At 45.1% G+C, this 22,691-nt stretch overlaps 1 protein-coding gene across 2 annotated transcripts; it reads left to right on the top strand.

Moving 5' to 3' along the window:
* The first annotated feature begins 1,139 nt into the window (after positions 1-1,139).
* On the top strand, positions 1,140-22,686 carry trim33l (tripartite motif containing 33, like). 2 transcript variants are annotated; one of them, XM_082550588.1, is made up of 14 exons: positions 1,140-1,278; positions 3,264-3,326; positions 3,777-3,912; positions 4,673-4,799; positions 4,890-5,006; positions 5,924-6,038; positions 6,475-6,621; positions 7,219-7,330; positions 7,534-10,196; positions 10,297-10,487; positions 19,466-19,568; positions 19,692-19,748; positions 19,952-20,074; positions 21,022-22,686. In XM_082550588.1, the coding sequence occupies exons 1-14, from the start codon at positions 1,261-1,263 to the stop codon at positions 21,307-21,309; spliced, it is 4,260 nt and encodes a 1,419-aa protein (XP_082406714.1). In that variant the 5' UTR covers positions 1,140-1,260; the 3' UTR covers positions 21,310-22,686. The 2 variants fall into 2 exon arrangements, with proteins under 2 accessions (XP_082406714.1, XP_082406715.1); XM_082550589.1 differs by lacking the exon at positions 1,140-1,278 and adding an exon at positions 2,063-2,296.
* The last annotated feature ends 5 nt before the right edge of the window (positions 22,687-22,691 follow it).

The following is a 22,691-nucleotide window of genomic DNA, read 5'->3' on the forward strand; positions in this document are numbered from 1 at the left end:
CCTTATTCAAATTCATCTGAGAAGCAAAGAGTCCTCAGACTGACCTCCATCAACCACCACATGGTGAGGGAATGAAGTGTGAAACCATGAAACCAGACTGAGGTGATACCCTGTAAGCTGTGCTCGTGCATTCATCCTCTCTGACCTTCTTCTGCACTTCTAGTCTGTGAGTGTACTAAAGCTTTTCTCACAGCATCAAACCTTGAACACGTCTGCTGCATCAGGTCTCAGGTTTGTGTCTTCATTTGAATCTGAAGCAGAGTTTTGTGTGTTTGCAGGGCTGCTTCACCACCTCAGCCATATTTGAGTGAAGCTGTAATTATTATAATTCTGGAAAGAGCAGAAAAGCTCAACTTGTTATAGACTGAGGACACAGCCCGACACGGTTTTGTTGTAACATCAGGATATCTTTTTTAAAAAAATTGTGTTTTTAGCATCTTTGCATTTGGTGCGAAGTGATACAGTGAAAACAGACAGGACACGCCCCTTCTTTTCTTTATTATCCACCTCGATTTCCCAGTAATAAACTCTATTTTACTAATTTGCTAATTATCTTAGAGTAATACATAAAATTACTTTCAAAACATGTTAACATCTCAAATGTATTTAAATAATAATACATTTAAAAAGGTAAATATATATATTAACAAAATAAAATATATTTAAAATCCAATATATTCACTCACTGGACACTTTGTTAGGTACACCTGTTGAGCCCTGATTATGTAACCAGCCAATCACGTGGCAGCAGCTCAGTGTATTCAGGCAGGTAGACGAGGGCAAACTGACCTGTTGAAAGGTCCACAGTCACCTGATCTCAGTCCAGCAGCGCACCTCCGGGATGTGGTGGACCCACGTCTCCGAGGAAGGTTTCCAGCACCATGAATATAACAACAACACAACGGGACAGAGGTGACGGTTGATGTTTATGACGTGTTTTTATGTCTAATGTGTTTCCTTATGTTAGTGAGGGACTCGCAGCGAGGTGTACCTAACAAAGTGGTCGATGAGTGTATAAACGTGTTTCTGACGCTCCGCTGTTTCCCAAACCTGCAGCAGGTCTGTAAATACCACAGGTTTCCGGTGACGACCAGCAGGTGGCGGTAATACGCTCACAGTCGGGACGTCACCTGCGCGGACCAGAAGAAGAAGCGGGGCGGAAGTTATATCTGTGTTGTGTTTGTAACGGTTCTTGTTGGTTCCAGGCTAAACCGGGAGGACTCGTGTTACCGTGAATGTCGACGGTGTGCGTGTCTGTGGATGGAGCGGACGGTGACGGTGAGTCCATGACATCTCGGCTGAACCTCCGGTGTCGGAGCTGGTCTCTGACACGGGGCTCTCGGCCCCCTTAGCGGCGTTTCGGGTCCGGGTCTAGCTCAGCTCAGGTTTATTTACACAGCGCCAAATCGCGGCGCCACTCGTCAGACCACGCCCCGAGCCAGCACTTGGCGACCGTGGGAAGCAAAAACTCCATTTCCCGCGCGATGACGTCATGGCGGTGTTTGGGACGCTCCTCTGTGTTTACATGATGTTCGGCTCACCTTGGCCCTCAGGCACGCGCTCCGTGACGTGACTAGTGGAGACACGCTAAACCCTGTAACTGAAGGACTGATGAGAGGTGAAACTTCCATGACCTGGATGACCGAGATCCTCCACAGACACGCCTGCGTGTGTTTTATGTGTGGCTCTAACGGTTTTTCCCGTGAGGGTGGACTTGAGGGTGACAAACCCACGAAGCCCAGTGTCAGATGTGGCTCAGAGGAGACGCGCTGAGTTGCGGTTGTTTCTGTGGCAGCGTGGTTGCTGTAGTATGTGGACTCAGCTCTGGAGGGCCCGCAGAGGCCACATATGGACCTTTATTACAAGAGCTGCGGGGTCAGACTCTGACGTAATGGACGATGTTTCCCAGGAAGTTGTTTCTGTCCATCTGCAGCAGCGTTGCAGTCAGAAACCTTTGCGCTGTCCTCCACGCGACTGCACGAACGCTGCAGCTGTGTGACCAACAAAACGGCACCATCGCACAAACATGAGCGCAGACTCATGGTCAGCGTTCAAACTACAAATACCGTTAATAGCAGCTCTCAGATGAGCGAAACTCAGGTTTACTGTTAAAGAGAGTGAACTCTGAGTCAGTTGCCATGGTAACAGACTGTCTGAGCTTAGTCTGTTCACTTGGAAGATTTTCTTAAAGTGCAGCAAGGGGCTGTAAACACAGTGAGGGTATATATACGTATATCTGTGCCCCCTTTGGACGACCTGCGTCACTGAGTGAAGATGAGGCTGAAATGAGATTAAAGTGAGTTTCACTGTGTTCACATTTTGTATCGATTTGTTCATAAATTCAACATTTTGAAAGATTCAGTCTCTTAAATTAATATAAATCACATAAATCAGTCTCAGTAGGTCCGACTACACGGCAGGAGACTCCAACCTGGATCCAGTTGCATGATATCTGATCAGGATCTGATCACAGCTGATCGTACTGTTATTCTGTCCACGATCTGTAAGCTGTTTGTATTTAACGAGACCATCCTTCCAAAACTGTGCTGAACTATTTCAAATGTAAATTACCAACATGTAGACATTGATTTGAAATTTCCTACAGCTTGTTTGTCTTTACAGACAAAACTTTAAATTCAAATTGTATTTTTTTCAGTTACGTGTCTGTGAGAAAGCTGCCGTCTGTCACTGAAGGCTGAAATGAGATAAAGTTATAAAACAGTAAAGACAGTGTGTTATAAAAACAGCCTGTGGCGTCCGTCGGCAACATGAAACTTGATTAAGAAACTGAAACGCTGATAAACTGTTGCGGATGTTTATGATGATGACAGAGTGACCCGAGCCCGTCCTGATTAAGATGAACATCACGGTGCGCACTGTGTCCAAAGACTAACATGGAGGCTCCGCTCCTTATTTACTCTTTGCTGTGGGGAATCCTGGGATCAGAGCTCCACTGATGATGACTTTCTTTACTCCTGCACATAATCTGTGATCAGCCTTTCTGGAACCAAAAACAAAGAGTTTCTGATTTTAGAGTTTGTTGAACCTGCTTCTTTGGATCACTTCCTCCGTGCTATGTTAGCGCTCCCGCTAGCTGCTGCTGTCGCCTGGTAAAGTAAAGGGGAACCATGTCACCAATGTCAGATCTAGCTTTTTGTGTCAGGATCAGACTGATTACTGATTCACATATTAGATTGGCACATCACCAACGCCACAAATGTTCTCATCATAGCTGCCGGACTTCATCAGCTTCTGTCTTTCAGGAAGCAACTTTGCTGAGCAACATGGAAGCGACAGGAGCATCAGAAGACAACCTGAGTCAGCAGGTAACTCAGACGGTGGCGTGGGAACCTCCAGCAAACCTTATTTTATTTATCTGTATCTGCACCAGGATCTCCTGCTTTGAGCTTTTTAACCAAAGAATATTTACATATGATCCTGCAGCAGCATTTTATTATTATTAGTCCTTTATTTATCCAGGTAAAAAGTCTCATTGAGATGCCTGGCATCATGGCAACAAAAGTCAAGCATGTGGAAAATGTGTGTGAGTGTGTGTTTGCATGCACGTAGAGCACTGTGAGGCTGGTGAAGACACCACGAGCCCTATGAAGACCGTTCTGTCTTGTGACACACTTTCAGGATCTCCCGTGGTCCGTACGTGCAGGAAACGTGAATTTGTGTGATTTTTATGGCATTTAAATTGACTGATAAAAGAAAAGACCTCCAGCTGGAGTTCGGTCTCACCTGTGAACGTCTCCGCCTTCTCATCTCCTCAGTGCAGCAACTGCGACGCAGCCTCCGCCGCATGTTGGTGTCTCGACTGTAATGAAGCTCTGTGCGGCGTCTGTGTGTCGGCGCATCGCAGAGTCACGGTGACCAGATCACACAGGCTCCTCCATCACCCGCCAGAAGGTAAAAAAACCCCACCCACACCCAGATCCAGATTCTGTTGGAGAGAAACTGCTCTCTGCTGTCAGCTGACCGTCGCTGTTGACCTTTGACTTAGTGACGAGCTTCAAAAAGATCTTTTATGTTGTAAAAGTGTAGAAGCACATCCAAGTGTGTGTAAGCCACAACTTGTGAAGTATTTGGTTCATGAATTGGAGTTTGATACAAATGAAACAGGATGTGATGGTTCCAAGAGCCGGAGCAGCCAGAGGCGCTTCAGTCCACTGTTTTTATTTATTGTTGAAGAACTGAATCCTCCAACAGCCGGACAGAGTTTAGTCTTTTTGACCCGACGGGTCGAGCTGTAGAAACGACGACTCGCTTTAATGGGGAGTGGTCTGCTAAGCCCAGCCTGTCTCTGCAGTGTTCAGCTCAGAAACACTGGTGCTTTCCAGCTTCTGTGTTTACACCATTAGCGTGTCAGGACTCCAGCGTCTCCCTCACCTGCCAAACTTCCACTGAGCTCCGAGCCCAACACGTGGAAACGAAGGGAAAGTCCCGCAGATAATATCAAACACCGTACACTCAGTATTTGTACTACATTGTTACATATTTTACTTTATTTTCATACTTTGTTTCAGGTCTGGGCGCTCGGTCCAGAGACGGTTTCAGTGGGAACCTGATTTTACCTCATCTGTTACAACCTGTTATATTATAGTAATCATCGAGATCACGGTCAGTGAGCAAACTAAGTGATAATCTGTGTGTGTGTGTGTCTCTTCAGGAAACATCTTGTCTTCTCCCACCAAGTTCTGCAGACTCCACCCATCTGAGCCACTCCAACTCATCTGCTTCACCTGTAAGCAGCTCACCTGCAGAGACTGCCAGCTGACGACTCACATGAACCACAGGTGAGCCGGGTCGGACGCGTTCTCGAGTTAAAGTGGTTGTAGTGCAGACGTGAGCCGGCACACTGAGCCGTGAGCTGCTTTTGTTTCCAGGTACCGCTTTGTCAGTGAGGCGGTGGTCAGCCTGAAGAAGCAGCTGGACGTGTACGTTCATTCCACGACGAGGCAGGAGGACACGGTGAGGCGGAGTCTGCAGGACATGGAGACCAGGTACGACTGATGATTTCACTGTTTACTTCCTGAAAAGACGATGGCTCACCAGCAGAATAAATCCTTACTCCACAGAACCAAACAGAAATGTATATCAGCAGCTCGAGTGTTTTTAATCTTCTTAAATGTGTTTTCATTTAGCAGATTATGAGTAAATGTACAGAGGAGCAGCAGAGCGGGTGTCTTTAACCGTGTGCAGACCGGCCAACACAAAAACACCGTCTCTGTACGTTCAGTTCTGTGTTGGTCGAATCATTTGTGGGCCTGAAATCTGCCACAGAGGGCAAAAAAACAACATTTCCATTTACACAGTGGCACTGGAAATACTCTTAAACGGGAATACTGTGTGTGAGTGTGAATGGTTGTCAGTCTCTACGTGTTGGCCCTGCGACAGACCGGCGACCTATCCAGGGTGTACTCTGCGGGGTAGGCTCCACCCCCCCGTGACCCTGACAACGATAAGCAGAAGAGCGTGGACGGGAATAATGTGTGGCTGCCCTTGGAAAGTGTGCAGCGTGGCTTGATAAACATCCTGACCTGTGACGTCTCAAACACGGAGCAGGAAAGGATCAAAGTGTCACTCGCCACAGGCTGCAGGGCCTCCTCCTGATCTCCCATCACCATACTGCGTCGGGTTTGAAGTCGTTATTGCTCGTTAACGTGAAACGCTCCCACTGTCAGCCTCCGCGCTGCTGTGAATCCTCACACAGACTTTTACTCGTTATCTTCATGTTTGGAAACATTCAGAGAATTTGTGTTACATTCACTGAATTTCACTGTTCTGAGTCTCCACGCGGTAAAGCTCGCCACCTCATTCCTACTTAGTATTAATAACTTGAACCTTCCTCAGGTGCTCGCTGTCCCGTCTGAGGACTTTCTGGAAAATAACCCCCCCTCGTGCTTCTGCTGTGTTTCAGGCTGCAGAGCATCGAGCAAACAGAGTCTCGTCTGAGGACCGAGCTGCAGGCGGGATTCGTCGCGTTTGCTAAACTTCTGAAAGCGAAAATGGTGTCACTCCTCAAAGACATAAAGGTAACATCCATCAGCTGTTTTAAATATTGTTGACTATCTAGCAGGCTGATGTCATTTCCTGTTTCTCTCTGCAGTGTCCCCGTCTCTATCTAAGTCTTTGTTTTCTGCAGCCAGAGTTGATCCGCTGCCTCAGCTTCAAGTGCACGTTTCTCATTTGTTAGAAAGTGACGCAAATCTTTTCTCAAAATAGGAACCGAATTTATGAACAGATTTTTCTTCTTGCTGATGTTTCTTAGAAGTCTTTCAGTCTGTGCTCTGAAGTTGTTGCAGTGAGTTTCACTCCTCAGCGTAACCTTGAGTCTTATCTGCTGCTGCTCTCAGTATCAAAAGTCTGTGCTCACTCAGCCTCGCACGCCAACGTTTCTGGTAAAATACAAAAAAATGGAGCGCCTAAAAAATGATTTGTGTGTGTGTGTGTGTGTGTGTGTGTGTGTAGAAGGTGTATGAGCTGGAATGTGAGCAGATTCAGGGGAGGATGGTGAAGATGAAGCAGCTGCAGCAGAGCCAAATGTCCATGAAGGAAACGCTCGAAAAGGCCCGAAATCTCACCGACCTGCCGACCCTGCTCTCACACACCGCACAGGTACACAGAGATGTGGCAGACACACTGCAGCTGTACTCATCATACCATAATATGAAAACATGCGAGGCGCACTGACTCTCAAAATGCTGTGTGACTAATATTGAATATTGAAGTCTTTACAGAGCGATAGAGACGTTTAAACATGTAAATCATACATGAACAGTCATGACAGAAATCTAACAACAACAGTTAGAAGCAAAGAGACTGGAGTTGTTTCCATGTTCATGGATGTCGCCTATCTTCACTAATGTCTGCTGTAGATGCGAAACTGTGGGAGGAGCCAGTCCTCACTGGTACGTCCCCACAGAGTTAGACTAAAGTCCATCAAAGCCAGGCTTTCCTCCCTTATCTGGCTCAACAAAGATTAAAACCCCTAAAAAGGGACGTTTCGCACATCATGTGACTCTTAAGTCATGCACAGGGATCCCTATGAGCGTCCCCCAATCATATCAGATAATCATTGTTTATAAAAATCTTTGAAAACAAAACGCAACACTGTTGCAAACAAACAGAAGTTGTGCAGAAAACGTTAATCTGGTGATGTAGAGCGTAGACGGTGAACCAACCATTTTATCCGTGCTTTGTTTTCTCTGCCAGATTAAAACCCAAATGAAGGAGCTTCTAGATCAGGACTCGGACCCCCCTCTGAAAATGCCTGAAGTGAAGCTCATTACCAAGTTGGGTTACGAGGAAACCCTCTCTGAGCTTTGTAAGTCCGCTCGTGTATCTGTTTGTTATGTTGTCTTCAGCTTTGCAGCGGATGCTCGGCCGTACGTGTGGAAACCAAACCGAATCATTTTACGAGTTCAGAGTTCATGTCGATGCTGTTTGAGTTTGGATGTAGTTTAATCGAGAGAAAATAATTGCTGCACCCTCCTCCATCTCCTCTTCCTCCATTGTTTCGGTTTCCAGGTAACCTTCATGTTTCCTGGATCCCTTTCGCTGTGCCACCAACCTTGGATAAAAACACAGGAACTCCGGCGACTCCTGCTGCCCCTCCTCCCACCACCACCTGCAACCCCATCTCCAGCACCGTGATGGACAGCGCCTCTGCTTCTCATTCGCTTCATCTGTCGTTTACATCCTCATCTGCCCCCACACATGGAACAGACTCCACTTCTTTCAAGTCTCCCTCCACCTGTCTGGCATCCCCCGGCCCCCAAACTGAGACGGCCGGTTCCAGTGCTACACCTGTTCCTGATGACTGTGCTGCTACACCGTCTCCATCCTCACAGTCAAGTTCATCTTCGGCCCTTTGGAAATTTTCGCCCAACCTAACCCTTTATAATCTCCTCACTCACAACCAGGTTGGCACTCAGGATTCGGTCAATCCTCGATCTCCGCCCTCGAGTTCCCCATCGGGTCAGTTGAGTCATGCTCTCCCTCCAACCGCCACCTCTCCTGCAACCTCCAACAGGCCCCTCCCCCCATCCTGTAATGCCCCAGGCGCTCCAACCAGCCGTGCCTCTCTTTTGTGCACGCTCTTATCCAGCTGCTCCACTTCCATTACCCCCCCTGCTCACACCTCCACCTTTCCATTGCCCACTGACAGCACCCCTCAAACTGGCAAAGCTATGAACTGTAACCCACCAGCTACTACCAGTGTTCTCCCTCCACCATCAACGTCTGTGTCTGCTCAGCCCAGCGTTCCTCTGTCCTCCACGATCGCCATGTTTCCCTCCTCCATCACTCCTTTCATCTCCACCCGTCCCAGTCTGTCAGCACTTGTGTCCAGTCAGCCCACTATTCCTCCATCCTCCACAACCTCCATGTTTCCCCACTCCTCCACCTCCTCTTATACTCCTTCCACCTCCACCAATCCAGTGTTCACCGGCTCCATCGCTCAAGCCAACACCTCCCCCGACACACCTGTTACCATCAGTAGCTTCTCGTCACCACATTTAACCAATCAGTTGTCTGCGTTTCCCCCCTCCTCCTTATCCACCCCTCTTCCCACCTCCACCTGTCCAGCAGCCACCACCGCGTCTGTTTTCCAGACTCTCGACAGCCGTGTCACTAACCTGGTTGTTCCAGATAGTTCCACGTGTCGCCCTTCGGCGTGGCTCTTGCCCTACGATCAGTCTAATCTTCGTCTGTCCTCCTCCGCCTGCCTCTCGTCTGTTTCTCCTCCAACCGTCTCTTCCACCTGCCCACCTGCTCAGATTTCTAACTCGCCGAGCGCCTCTCCGAATCAGTTCAAACCTCTTGTTACACATTCAAGCATGGTGTTGGCTGGTTCTCCAGCCACCTCCTCCACATTAAACTCCGCCCGTCCCGTGTCCTCCTGGTGCCTCCTCCCCCAAACAAGTAACTTCAGTAATCCTAACCTACTTGTTCCAGTCAACTCTGATGCCACCACCACCTCCTCGACAACCATAAACTCCTCCTCCACCAGCCCACCCACATCCACCTTTGCTGTTCTGACCAGCAGTAACGCTGCCTCGCCTGTTTCCGTCAGCATTCCTTCATCTCTTTGGAATTCCTCGTCCACTTCGTCCTCTGTAGCTTTCGTATACTCCTCCTCTGCCACCCCGCCCAGCACCACCTGCTCCACAGCGGCGCACAGCTCGCTGCTCCACACGTCTCGCTCGCTGCTCCACACGTCTCACTCGCTTTTTCCAGTCAGCAGTCTCAGTACGTCACAGATCTTCGCTCCCTCTATCACTCCAACCTTGTCGTCCTTCATCAGTTCTCCCTCCTCCGCCACCAGTTGTTCATCTCCCAGCTATTTGTTCCTCCCCCAAACTGACGCCTCCCGTTCCTCAGTTGTTCTCAGCATGCTGCCTGCCGGCTCCACGTTCCCCCTGTCGGCGGGTCAGTTTCTATCCTCACTTAAACCCGTCCAACCACTGCAGGTTCTGAACCAAACCGCTGGTCCTCACTGGAACCAGCCCACCATCGTCATGCTGACCAACACTCAGAGTATGTATCAGGTGCTGCTCAACGAGACTGCTCTCATCAGGCTGCCTGATCAGCGCGCTTTCCATCCGGCCTCGGCGCAGAAACGAAGCGGCCTCGAGGAAAGCAGCATCACAGAAGTGAGTCCAGAGACTTCTGCGGGAAACTCTAGCTGCGACGGACCGAGCGGCACGTTACCGTCAGAGCAGCAAACCATGGAGGATACGAGCCCGGCTTTACCCAGCAGCCCTTTGTCCTCGCTTCAGGAACTCGACAGCACACTTCATCCCCCCTCCCCTCAGGAACAGACTCAGCAGGTTCCCGTGGAGGGCTTGGTGGTTGACTCTCGCTGTGATAGCACTATACAAGATACTGAGGAGGTCCAGGAAACGAAAGAAACCGAGCACGCCACTTGTGTCTCTGATGAAGCAAAACCGAACGCCCTCGAGCCAAAAGACGACTTACCAACACTGGTAACTCCTGACAAGGACATCGAAGAGCTGAGCGCCGTGATTGGACAGGAGGACTTCAGTCTGAGTCGGTGGCAGCCCAAAGTGTCCGTGTTGAGACTGCCTGTGTCCCTGCCAAGATTTGGACGGTCCCTTCCCAGTTTTCGTCTGTTACCTGGAGAGACTGAAGATGAGATTTACCTGGAGGAAATGAGCGACGACTGTCAGGTAGGATGCACGATCTGTAACCCAGGCAAACTTGAGAAAGTTGGATTATAAAATGAACCGCTCAGCTTTAAGAGACTGTCGTCGTTGTGCTCCGTTGCAGTCCGATGCCGAAGACGGGCCGGCTGACAAAGAGGATTTCATGAAGCCGGAATCGTCCCCAGACTCTCCGATAACCCTGGAGATTCTTGCCTGCTCGGTTTGTGCATCGCCCGGCACTTCGATCATCTGCTCTGCCTGTGGTCGAGGATACCACAGAGACTGCCACGTCCCCCCAGTTGGACTCGACTTTTGGTAAGAAAAATAATTTTTATCCTTTTGCTTCTTTAAGATGACTGAAGTCCACTGATGTGTGACCATTGGATTGAAAATCAATCTAAAGCCTATTCAAAAAGTTTTTTTTTTTTTCATTTTAAGTTATTATGAACAAAACTCAACTCTTTCCTGATTTACTTTTATTATGAAACCTCTGCAGGAAGTCTCTTAACATTGATTCTGTTCATCTGGACGTTTCCAGAGAAACGTTTCGTCATCATCCAGGTGACGTCTTCAGCCTCAGCTGACTGCAGGTTTCAATCTTATAAACAGGACATTTACATAATGACTGAAACAGCCCACTGAGGGAACAATGGGCTGGGAGGTCAGTTCCTTCAGCATTGATATGCAAATCAGGCTGTGTGATTTAACCAAAATCTCATATCCCGATATAAGACGTCTATCGTCCCGATAACCATATAAGTCACAAAAGTTTAACATTTATGTAAATTCTGTGAATCTTGAGCAGCTCGACTTGTGTGAAGTGTTTCCAGCTGGAGTCGAGTGTTTTAACCGATGCATGAAACGACACATTTTTAGACATAAGTTGTAACGGCGCCGTTTTCTTTGTGAGTATTTATTACACGGCGTGCTGCGGGGAAAAGCCTGTTCTAACGTTTGAGTCTAAGGTTTATTTTTTAGCTCCTGGCGGCTCTTTTTTTAAATTTTCATCCGTAAATAATCTGCTCTTTCATGTGATTCAGTTTATTTTGAAAAGTCTCAACAGGATCTTGAGCTTTATTGTGAAAGGTTTATGTGGAACATAAACAAGCGGACACGCGATGCTGTTACCGTCGTTGTTGCTAACGACAACGCATAAAAACAGGCGCTTGTCCGTCTGTAGTGTGGTGATATTATTATATTATATATATATATATATATATATATATATATATATATATATATATATATATATATATATATATATATATATAAAATAATATATATATATATATTATATTAAATATAAGAGAAAGAGAGAACTTTAAGAAATGAATATAGTCACTACAGTGACATCAGAACATGAAAAAATATTGACGTAAACAGTTTATTTTTCGACACCACGAAACAAACGATAGCGTAAAATGAAACTGTAGTGGCAATTCCTTTACTTTTGTATGATCAAACGTCCCACAACTTAAAGTCCACAAGCCACTGCTGCACTGAGGTAATATTTCGTACGCAGGCAAAAGAAGTCCATTGTCCAAACCTTTTAGTTGAGAGTTTTGGTTTTGGTTTATTTATCCATTTGGCAAGCAATAACAAGATCCTTCCTACTGCTTCTCCTGCTCTGGTAAAAAACCATAGGCCCACCCCAATGCATGCTGGTCCTATACCAGTCTCTTTATTTATAGAAACAAAATGGCCCTACAGCTCTTACTGACTAATTTAACAAAATAACAACAAACAAAACAAATCATTTAAAACAAAATATTAACCGACAAATAAACCCCAAAATATAAGTAAACTAACAACAAACTTTAACTAATTTCAAAAATAAGAACAAAAACAAAAATAAAGAACAAATAGCTCCAACACTCCGGCCCCTAATTGTGCATACAATCACAATTACTTTAAAGTCCCAAAAGGAGGAGCTATTCCCTTAAACAAATCCTTAATTTTCATTGAGGATTTTCTTCACGATGAGGCTTCCAGTAGCAAAATAAGTTTTGTCACTGGCCTTTCCAAAACACTGGTCCTTGTTTGTAGTCTCACAGAACGCACCAAGCCTTTTGCATCCTGGTTTACATACTTTCGCCATCATCCATGATCCTCTTGGAGCTGTAGCGTCTGCAATTAAAACAACATCTCCAGGTATAAGACATCTTTTAGTCCTCATCCATTTTTGTCTTTCTTGCATCAAAGGTAGGTACTCAGAAAGCCATCTCTTCCAGAACAACTCTGCCATGTACTGTACCTGTTTCCACCTTTTCCTGACATGCAAATCACTTGGATGAAACAGTCCTGGTGGAAAAACTGGTTTATTTTTCAGCAACAACAAGTGATTGGGTGTCAGTGCTTCAAGATCATTTGAGTCATCTGAAACTTTAGTAATGGGTCTGTCGTTCATTATAGCTTCAACCTCACAGAAGACTGTGTGGAGTCCTTCATCATCCAGAACTTGCTCCTTAAGAACTGAGGCTAAAATATTCTTTATTGAACGAATGAGACGCTCCCACACACCGCCTTGGTGAGAGGCTGCTGGAATGTTGAAGTTCCATTTCATGCCATCCTGAACAAAAGCCTTTTGAATTTTGGCATGGTCCAGCTCAGTCAAACTTTCTTTCAACTCTCGATTCGCCCCAACAAAATTTGTAGCATTATCAGATCTGATGGTCGTAACTGGGCCTCGTCTACAGATGAACCTCCTCACAGCATTTATACAAGAGTCTGTATCAAGTGTACATGCAATCTCCAGATGTACTGCACAACTGGTGAAACAGGTAAAAAGAACTCCATACCTTTTAAGGAGACTTCGTCCTCTTTTAACACTTATAGGTCCAAAATAGTCCACTCCAACATTTGTGAATGGAGCTGTGTCTGGCAGGACTCTCTCTTCAGGCAGATCCGCCATCTTTTGTTCAACAAACTTTCCTCTGTTGCGTCTACACGTGACACAACGAGAGATGATTTTCCTGGCAGCAGAATTTGCATTTAGTATCCAGTAATTTTGTCTTAGTTTTGACAGCATGTGTGCTCTTCCTGCATGTCCCAACCTTTGATGGATATGGCGTAAAATCAGTGTTGACACATGCATATCTTTTGTCAAAATTACAGGATGCTTTAATTCCATAGGCATGGCTGCTTTATTCAATCGGCCACCCACTCTGAGGATTCCTGCATCCAACACTGGATCAAGTTTGTAGAGCCAATTTCCCTTAGAAACTCCTTTGAGGCCATTGCGGATTAAAGCCATTTCAGTCGTAAATTTCTGTTGTTGTGCATATTGAAGAATAGCTTGTTCTGCCTTTGCCAAGTCTTCTGGAGTGAGATTTCCTTTCTTCAAAGTGGTCTCAAATCTTTCCATTCTTATCTCCACTTCTTTCTGACCTTCCGGATCATTCTTATTCAAACCTGCAGCAAGCAACTCTTTCCTCTTCTGTGCCAACAACACCAAGACCTCTTTCATCTTTAAAAGCCAGGCTACAGAGATTTTAAGTTTTGCCCAAGACGAGAAGTAGAGGATAAAATGGCTGGTAGGATTTTGTAATTCTCTCACAATGGCATTCATTGTCAGGTCCCTTTTGACCTCTGGGTCATCTGCAGAAATTACACTGTACTCCACATCCAGTTTAGGCCATTCCTTTTCTGACTCATAGAGAAATTCTGGCCCTTTTATCCATCTCCTACATTTGAGGAGATCCCCAGCTCTCATACCTCTGGATGCGTCATCTGCAGGATTCTCCTTAGAAGAAACGTATCTCCACTGATTCACATCTGTTGCTTCCCGAATAACAGCAATTCTGTTTGCAACAAAAGTATTGAATCTTCTGGTTTCATTGGAGATGTATTTCAGTACTGTTGTGCTATCAGTCCAAAAAACTGATTTTTCCAACCTGACTTGCAGCTCCTTTTGCAGAAGCCTGTCCACCCGAACTGCAAGAACTGCAGCCGTCAATTCCAACCTGGGAATTGTAGTTTGCTTGAGAGGAGCAACTCTAGCCTTTCCCAGGATAAAAGCAACATGCGTGACGTTATTCTTTTCCAACTTTAAATATGACACCGTTCCATACCCATCTTGACTTGCATCAGAAAAATGATGAAGTTGTGCCCTATCTGGTCTTCCAAAGCAATTTGGTTTAATGCAACGTTCCACTTTAAACTTTGAAATCAGCTGGAGATCCTCCAGCCAATCACGCCACCGCTGGGAAAGAGAGTGGGGAATAACTTCATCCCACTTCAAATTTTGTCGGCAAAGCTCTTGTAGCAACAGTTTAGCTGGCATACTGAAGGGAGACAAGATTCCCAAAGGATCATACAGTGAGCTGACCACAGACAAAATTCCCCTTCTGGTTGTTGGACGGTCCTGCAGGGAGGTTCTGAACTGGAACTTGTCTGTTGCTATGCACCACTGTAAACCCAGTGCTCTCTCAACTGGAAGTTGATCTGTGTCCAAATCCAGATCCTTAATTTCCTTTGCTCTTCTTTCCTCTGGGATTGACATGAGCACTGTGCGACTGTTGCTGATCCATTTTGAAAGCTTAAATCCTCCTTTAGCGCAGATATCTGTCAGCCTCTTCACCATGTGCACTGCCTCCTCTTCTGAAGCAACAGATTTCAAACAATCATCCACATAAAAGTTTCTTTTGACTGTATCAACCACTTCAGCTGGAAACTGTTGTGCATTATCATCTGCAGTTCTCTGTAGAGCATAATTTGCACAACTTGGCGAAGATACAGCTCCAAACAAATGCACTTTCATCCTGCATTCCTGTGCAGACCTTGAAGTGTTGCCATGTTGCCACCACAGGAAACGGAGAAAGTTGACATGTTTTTCTGAGACGTGAACTTGGTGAAACATGGAATCAATGTCCGCCATTAATGCAACAGGCTCTTGTCTAAATCTGATCAGAACCCCAACCAGCGAGCTCGTGAGATCAGGTCCCTGTAGAAGCTGGCTGTTCAATGATGCTCCTTTATAAGTTGTTCCACAGTCAAATACAACTCTTAATTTGCCCTTTGTGGGATGATACACTCCATGATGAGGGATGTACCACACCTTTCCATCATCTTTGTGCAACTCATCTACAGGCACAAACTCGGCATATCCTCGTTCAAGCATGTTGTTTACACATTTAGTGTATTCATCCTTATAATGAGTATCCTTTTCAAATCTCCGTCTGAGACTCTGGAGACGCTGCTCCGCGACACAGAGGTTATTTGGCAAACTGGAACCTTCTCTCCTGAAAGGCAAATCAATGTGATAATGATTTCCAATAAGCTTTATTGAACTACTAACAATATCCATGAAACACAGATCCTCTCTAGACATTTCAGTCTGCTCCGCTGATGATCTTTCATTAAAATCATGATTGTACTGTTTAATCAACATGTCTTCAAGACGCTCAACAGAAATCCTATTGGCTGTTACAGCAGTGCAGTTGGTTTTATTTCCACTGTTACTTCCAGTGCGCAGGGGACCATTTATGACCCAGCCAACTTTTGTTTTTACAGCATAAGGTCCACCTCCCACACTGTTTATCACCTTCCATGGCTCCAAAACATTGGAAGCATCAGTGCCTATCAGTAGCTCCACATCTGCATTAACGTTGTACAGTTTAACAGGTTTAAGATGAGGCCACTGATCGATGTCGCTTTGCTGGGGAATATTAACTGTAGAAACTGGCATAGTCTTTTGAGTCAAAACATCTGGCAATGGCATGAAATCATTTGCTTCCAAACCAGACACTTCCAAACCAGACAGAACTTGTGTACTAACAATCCTATCTTGACTCATTGTTCTCAAAAAGATATTGGTCTTTTTACCTTTTACATTCAGCCTTTTTGCCAAAGTTTCTGTACAGAATGTACCTGAACTTCCAGGATCCAAAAACGCATAGGTTTGCACAATTTTATTACTCTTTTGGCTCTTAACTTGAACTGGAACTATAGAAAAAATTGCATCAACTTCATGACCAGCCCCAATATACCCACATGTCTGAGTGGTTGCAGTTGAAAAGTTGACATTAGAGTTTGTCCTCTGTTGAGTTTGTTCCGAAGACGCACCTGGATCCTTTCACTCTATATGAAGAACCCCTGGGTGCCTTTGGTGACACACGTCGCAATCCAAACGACTCCTACAGTCTTTGCTTGTGTGACCAACTTTTAAACAACCAAAACAAATTCCCCTTTCCTTGATAAAAGTCAACTTATCCTGATGCGTTTTAGCTTTAAACTGCTTACAATTCTCTAGTAAATGGTTGCTGTGTGAACAAAACAAACAACTATGCAGAACGGCGGAAGTTGTTCTGCTTCCAGTTGTTTGAGCTCTGATTCCTGGCACTGTACTGACATTAGTGGCAAAACTACTTCCTTTTCTCCTTTGCTTGGTAGAACTTGAAGCTTTAAAGCTGCTTCCAGATTGTGAGTCTTGGATGTTGCCAAACACTGGATCTGATGCTACTTTTACCTGTTTTATTATAAAGGCAACCAGATCAGTGAACACTGCTCTGTAACCATTTTGTTCCTGCAGTTCATAGGCAACAACTCTCCATTTTTCCCTCAATTTGTATGGAAGTTTCATAACAACCATTCTCATATTTGAGGGCAAATCCAACTCCTTCATATAAACAACTTGCTGTGTTAGATTCGAACATCCTTGAAGAAAAAGAGAGAATGACTGTAGACCTTTCACATCCTCACTTTTAATAGGTACCCAACTCACAATCCTCTCCATATATGCAGAGGCAATTTTATTTTCGTTCCCAAAATGTTCTTCAAGAAGATCTTTGGCTGTGGAATAGCCCTGCTCAGGTGGTAAGTGCTGACAACTATGCACCAAATCCCTAGGCTGCCCCCTAGTGAACTGCTCTAAAAAATGCAAACAGTCGCTCCAGTTATCAGTTTTAGCTTCCACTCCATTTTCAAAGGCATTCATAAATGATCTGTACTGTAAAGGGTTTCCATCAAACACAGGGATGTTTCTGGCGGGGAGGACAGAAGATAAGTTTTGTTTTACAAGCAAAGTAGTGATGTCATTTTGTTTTTGCATAATATTTACAATCTCCTTCGTGCAATTCCCAGTCAAAGTAGGAGACTGAGGCTGTGTTTGCTGCGTCACTTGAGCTGAATCATCAACCTGATGTTGGGTTTGACTTTGTCTAGGTACGATTACTTGTGATTCAGATGCAGAATTTATACCAGAGTAATCTCTTGATGTTGGAACAAATGTATCGGCACAAGGATTTAAACTAGGCGCTTCTTGTACGTGCCCTCTTTCAAAATAAGAGTTCATTCCATCAGAATGCTCAGAGCTACAAACTGAATTTATTTTTAAGACACGAAGCTTTGCATTAGTGGCTGCTAGCTCTGTTTCCAAGGATAATGTCTCCTTTTCTTTTCTCAGTTTCTCCTTTTCTTTTCTCAGTTTTTCCTCTTGCGCTTCGATAGAATGTTTTTTCTTTAATGCAGCGAGTCGCTCCATGAGCGCTGCCTTGTCAGCCGCAGCTTTAATGCGTGCGGAAGATGTTGATGAAATTCGACTTTGCTGTGACAATGTTTTTGAAGGTGGTTTTACACTTGAGATATTAGAGACACTGTCTTCAGGTTTTATTTCATCCAAACTTTCAACAGCTTTATCATTACGAACAGTATTGTTTTGTTCAGTATACGGCTCGCCCGCCTCCTGCAACCAAACCTTTACTTTGTCCATAAAAACAGAGAATGCTGTCACCTTCGACTGAAAATGTGCAACTTGCCTTTTCACTTCATCTTCTGGCAGTGGCAAACTTAAAAAGGATTCTTGCAAAGCGTTTGCATCTTGATAGCATTTAATAAACTTCCCAAATTCAGAAGACACTTCCTTAACGTTTTCATGTGAGGTCATTAAAGCGGAAATTTTCCCCATGTACTTAGATGCTTGCTTACACATTGAACTGCGCTTTTCTTGGCATGTCTTTATATACAAATCCAAACCTTTTGGCGTAAATTTAACGCTTCTTTTCTCTGCTTGCATCTCAGTGTCATCCTCTCGTTTACTCTTAATATCCGACATTTTTATTGTCCTCTTGGATTATTTCAAACTTCATAAAGATGCACAGCACACTGAGAGTCCATAGCCTAAAGTACAAACATGACATCCATTTACCTGCCTTTTGCAGCGGACAAACATTTCCACAGAGGGCGTTGGCATGTTTCAATTAGCGATCCTATTATGCACCAATTTAGTACGTCAAAACTCAGTTCATCAGTCTTTGTAGTGAAATTATGTCTTTAAACTCCAATAGCTTCACCGTTTTCCTTTACGGCTTAAACAATATTATCACTCACCAGCTTTGATGAACGAGTGACATGTTGATCCAGGCCTCAACATCAAATCCGTCTGGATTACTCACCAGACGATCCAATACCTTTTATTCGAGTTCGACGGTGATCCTTGAAATCCTTATATCCATTAATGAAGGATCATTCCTTTGTCCACGGGAAGGTTTTTTACTTTGTGTAGTGGCAATTCCTTTACTTTTGTATGATCAAACGTCCCACAACTTAAAGTCCACAAGCCACTGCTGCACTGAGGTAATATTTCGTACGCAGGCAAAAGAAGTCCATTGTCCAAACCTTTTAGTTGAGAGTTTTGGTTTTGGTTTATTTATCCATTTGGCAAGCAATAACAAGATCCTTCCTACTGCTTCTCCTGCTCTGGTAAAAAACCATAGGCCCACCCCAATGCATGCTGGTCCTATACCAGTCTCTTTATTTATAGAAACAAAATGGCCCTACAGCTCTTACTGACTAATTTAACAAAATAACAACAAACAAAACAAATCATTTAAAACAAAATATTAACCGACAAATAAACCCCAAAATATAAGTAAACTAACAACAAACTTTAACTAATTTCAAAAATAAGAACAAAAACAAAAATAAAGAACAAATAGCTCCAACAGAAACGATGGATATATATGGTTATATCGAACAGCCGTACTGCAAATTGCTGTCATGACAAGTCTTAATGCTGAAGGAACTGACCTCACAGCCCATTGTTCCTCAGTGGGCTGGTTTCAGTCATTGTGCAAATGTCCTGTTTATAAGATTGAGACCTGCAGTCAGCTGAGACTGAAGACGTCACCTGATGATGACGAAACGTTTCTCTGGAAACGTCCAGATGAACAGAATCAGCTCTTTGGGTCTTCCTTACCTGGTGATTGAGCATCAAAACCTCTGCAGGAAGTGCATACTATGAGTGTCAGTAACATCACACAGTGAAGTGACCTCTGCTGTTTGACCTTGTCCTGCAGGTCAGAGTGGGCCTGTTCATTATGTCAGAACCTGTCAGACCCGTCGGACCCCTACAGCACCGAGAGACTTCAGCGCACCAGCCTCAGTCTGCAGAGCCTCAGGGTCAGCGTCTGCTCACAAACGCTTACTCATGAACCTCACTTCACAACGTGACTCTTGTCTCCATCGGTTTGTGGTAGATTTTCTTCTAAAGTTTTGTGTGTTGTGTCTGTTTTTGTTTTTCAGAGGTGCGAGTGTCTCGTTCTGCATCTGAAGGTTGAAGTCTGCAGTCGGTGCTCTCAGGTCAGTCTGAACAAAGCTCCAGTCAGAGTAGAAGCTTTTAGCAGCTAACAAGTTTATACACTTCATAAAAGGTGCATGAATGAAAATAAACCTGGGAAACGCAAAATAAAGGGTCTCCTGTAGCTGTCGTTGAACCAGCAGGTGGCGCTCCTGCAGCCTGATCAGGTCACAGCGATGAAGACTTTCTGTTTTCTTCTCTTCAGTTTGGCGGTTTGTCTCGGCTGAAGTCTATATCGGACCGCCTGACCCTCCGCCGGCCTCCTCCGTATCAAACGGCCGCGGAGCTCGTCTCTGACATGTGGACTCTGTTTAAAGACGCCTCTCAGGTACGCACGGAGCAGGTGGAGTCAAACACGGAGCCGATGAACTGTTTGTCTCTCTTTAATGAATTAATGAGACGGTGTTAAACTGTACTTTTTGATACTATCATGAAATTAAAATGCCGGATGGATGAAACACATTAATTATTCCATTAATAATAATAATAATAATAATAATAATAATAATAATAATAATAATAATAATAATAATCCAGGTCTCTAAAGGGCTGTTTGTGCTTGTGAGCACAGCTGCTCAGTTATAAGGACACAAAGTAAAATATGGCTCGCCTTCATAACGTCCAACTTTTTTATGCAGGTATTTGTTTTAAAACTGTACCTTAAACTTTCACCACTAGGAGGCAGAGTTTTACCATGAAGCCTGAGTGGCGTTGCCTCGGTGATAAGAGCAGCAGAGTTGTGCTGTGGATGTGAGAGTCTGTGGTCCTGATCAGCTTTTCCCCGCCCCTCACCCCGCGGCACCTGTCCCTGAAACGTCAAAGAAACCTGAAGGATACGGCGCCTTTTTAGCGGCTGCGAAAGCCGTGCTTCCTGTTAACCTGCTGCTACTGTTAGTTCCCCGAGTTTAAAGAGAGAGCAGGAAAATGACCTGGAGTCAGTCTTACCTGTTCAGGTGATACCTGTCCGCTAGTGTCGGCTAATTATTCTCGACCTCATCGAGCACTGCTGTGAGTGTGGCGTCGATGCGCCGGCTTCCTTTCTCGTCCTCACAGGTGTTTCACGTCTGAAGATGTTGGACGTATAATTTGAAAATAAATAATCAGAATTTAGGGCTGATTTCACCGCCTGCAGCCATGTTTGCCGTGCAGCTGACGCGCGAGCTTTGGCTTCTTTCAGTGACGCCGAGCTGCCGACGCTCGGCTTCAGCGCAGACTCGCTGAGATAACTGAGCAGCAGGACGAGCCGTCACTCTGCCTTCTCTCTGCTGTTTTCAGGACGACGAGTTGCAGAAACTGCGGGAAAGTTTCCGGATGAAGTTGGTGGAAACTCTGAGTTCGGAGCTCCATCCTTCACTCCTCACCGCACCGAACTCAAACCCGCAAACTGCCGCTGGACACGCAAGCAGATCGCAGCATGGCCGAGAAGACGAGAGGTTAAAGTTGGAAAAAGAAGAAGGGTTAATACCGGAATCCAAACTCGAGGACTTCAGGAAGAGACTGAGAGACTTTCTGGATCTAAAGGGAAGTCCTGGTCCAAAGAGGAGAAAGAGAGACGATGACTGAGGAGGTTTTAAATGACCAAGAAAACTCTGCACAGCTGCTTTTTTTCTTTTTTAACCCATGAATGTACGAGTGACCTCAGCAATAGTTCGTATATGACCTTTACACATAAAATGAAGGAGAAACTGCCCGTCGCAGTTTCCTGTAGCAAGGGGCCGTCTTCAGATGTCATAAGTTTGTGTGAAAAGCCCAGCGAGACTGAACGTAGCGCGATGGAAACGACGCGACTAACCGTGCGTGTGACCGGAAACACGCTCGTCTGCTCCGCCTTCATCGGTTTGTTTCCTCGCTGCTTTTAAAAACCAAAATCAGAGTTTCAGCGGCTCAAAGAAAATAAAAACCTGTCCTGATGCAGATTTGATCGGTGGAAGCTCGGCTCTGTGCGCTCGGTGCTGGGGCTCCTCCAGATGTGCAGGGGCTCCTCCAGATGTGCAGGGGCTCCTCCAGAGGTGCAGGGGGAGCTCCTCCAGGTGTGCTGCACTCTGATGTACAGGAAGCATCTGAGCTCACAGCAGGCAGCTGTAGACAGTTACAGCACGAGTAACTTTAAAAAGCATTTTTCAGAAACACCATGTGCCTTAATTTAAAGCCGCCCACAGAACCTGGAAACCCAGCCGCTGATGATGAAGTCAGTTTCTGAGTGGCCGCCGCGTGTAACCCCACAGGAGTATTAACCCCGTCGTCTCTCACTGACAGCGTGAAGAACCGCTAAAGGTTTCCTCTGCGGTGGGCGGGACGCGTCCTCGCCAGCGCTTCTGTATTTCTGCACTCAGTTCGCTGCATCTGCGAGTCGTAATCGATGATTTTGGTCTGAACTTTAAACAATATTTTTGGTATGAAAAAGTTCATTTTTCTGGGAGTGGTCACATCTTAGAGGCAATAATTTTTCAGTATTTCACATTTTTCTTCAAAAGGGGATGAAATGATGGCGGCATCGATCGGCCCAGTGTCCGTGCTGTGAGCGCTCTGACTTTATAAACATTAAACGGGTGATTTCGTCTGAGACTTTGTGCCGGGCTCGATTTTACCGCCTTATGTAAAGTGAGTGTGACACGTTCATTCAGACAGGAAGCTGTTACTTTTGTAATTACAGCGAGTCCTCGGTGGCAGTATTGTTACCTTTACTACTGTCAGATTTCATCTCTTTGGCAGCTGATCAGCCATAACGTGTTCTAATTTTTGGTATTTCCCCTGAAAGCTGAGGCGCGCACGCCTGCAGCGAGTAGCGTGACATGTTTACAGGTTAGTCCGAGTTTTCTCGTTTGATATTTCATGTTTTACACGAACGTTGTTTTTTCTCTTACGATGAAATACGCAGAGAATTTACTTTGTTTGACATATATAAAAATATAACATTAAAATAAACGTTCTTTTCCATAACTAGT

The sequence above is a fragment of the Aulonocara stuartgranti genome (genome assembly GCF_965226115.1).
Source record: "Aulonocara stuartgranti genome assembly, chromosome: 11".
Classification (NCBI taxonomy): Eukaryota; Metazoa; Chordata; class Actinopteri; order Cichliformes; family Cichlidae; genus Aulonocara; species Aulonocara stuartgranti.

Coding starts and splice junctions, on each gene's coding strand:
- trim33l (XM_082550588.1), top strand. Junction 6,622..7,218: donor TGCTCTCACACACCGCACAG/GTACACAGAGAT, acceptor TTTCTCTGCCAG/ATTAAAACCCAAATGAAGGA. Junction 10,197..10,296: donor AAATGAGCGACGACTGTCAG/GTAGGATGCACG, acceptor GCTCCGTTGCAG/TCCGATGCCGAAGACGGGCC.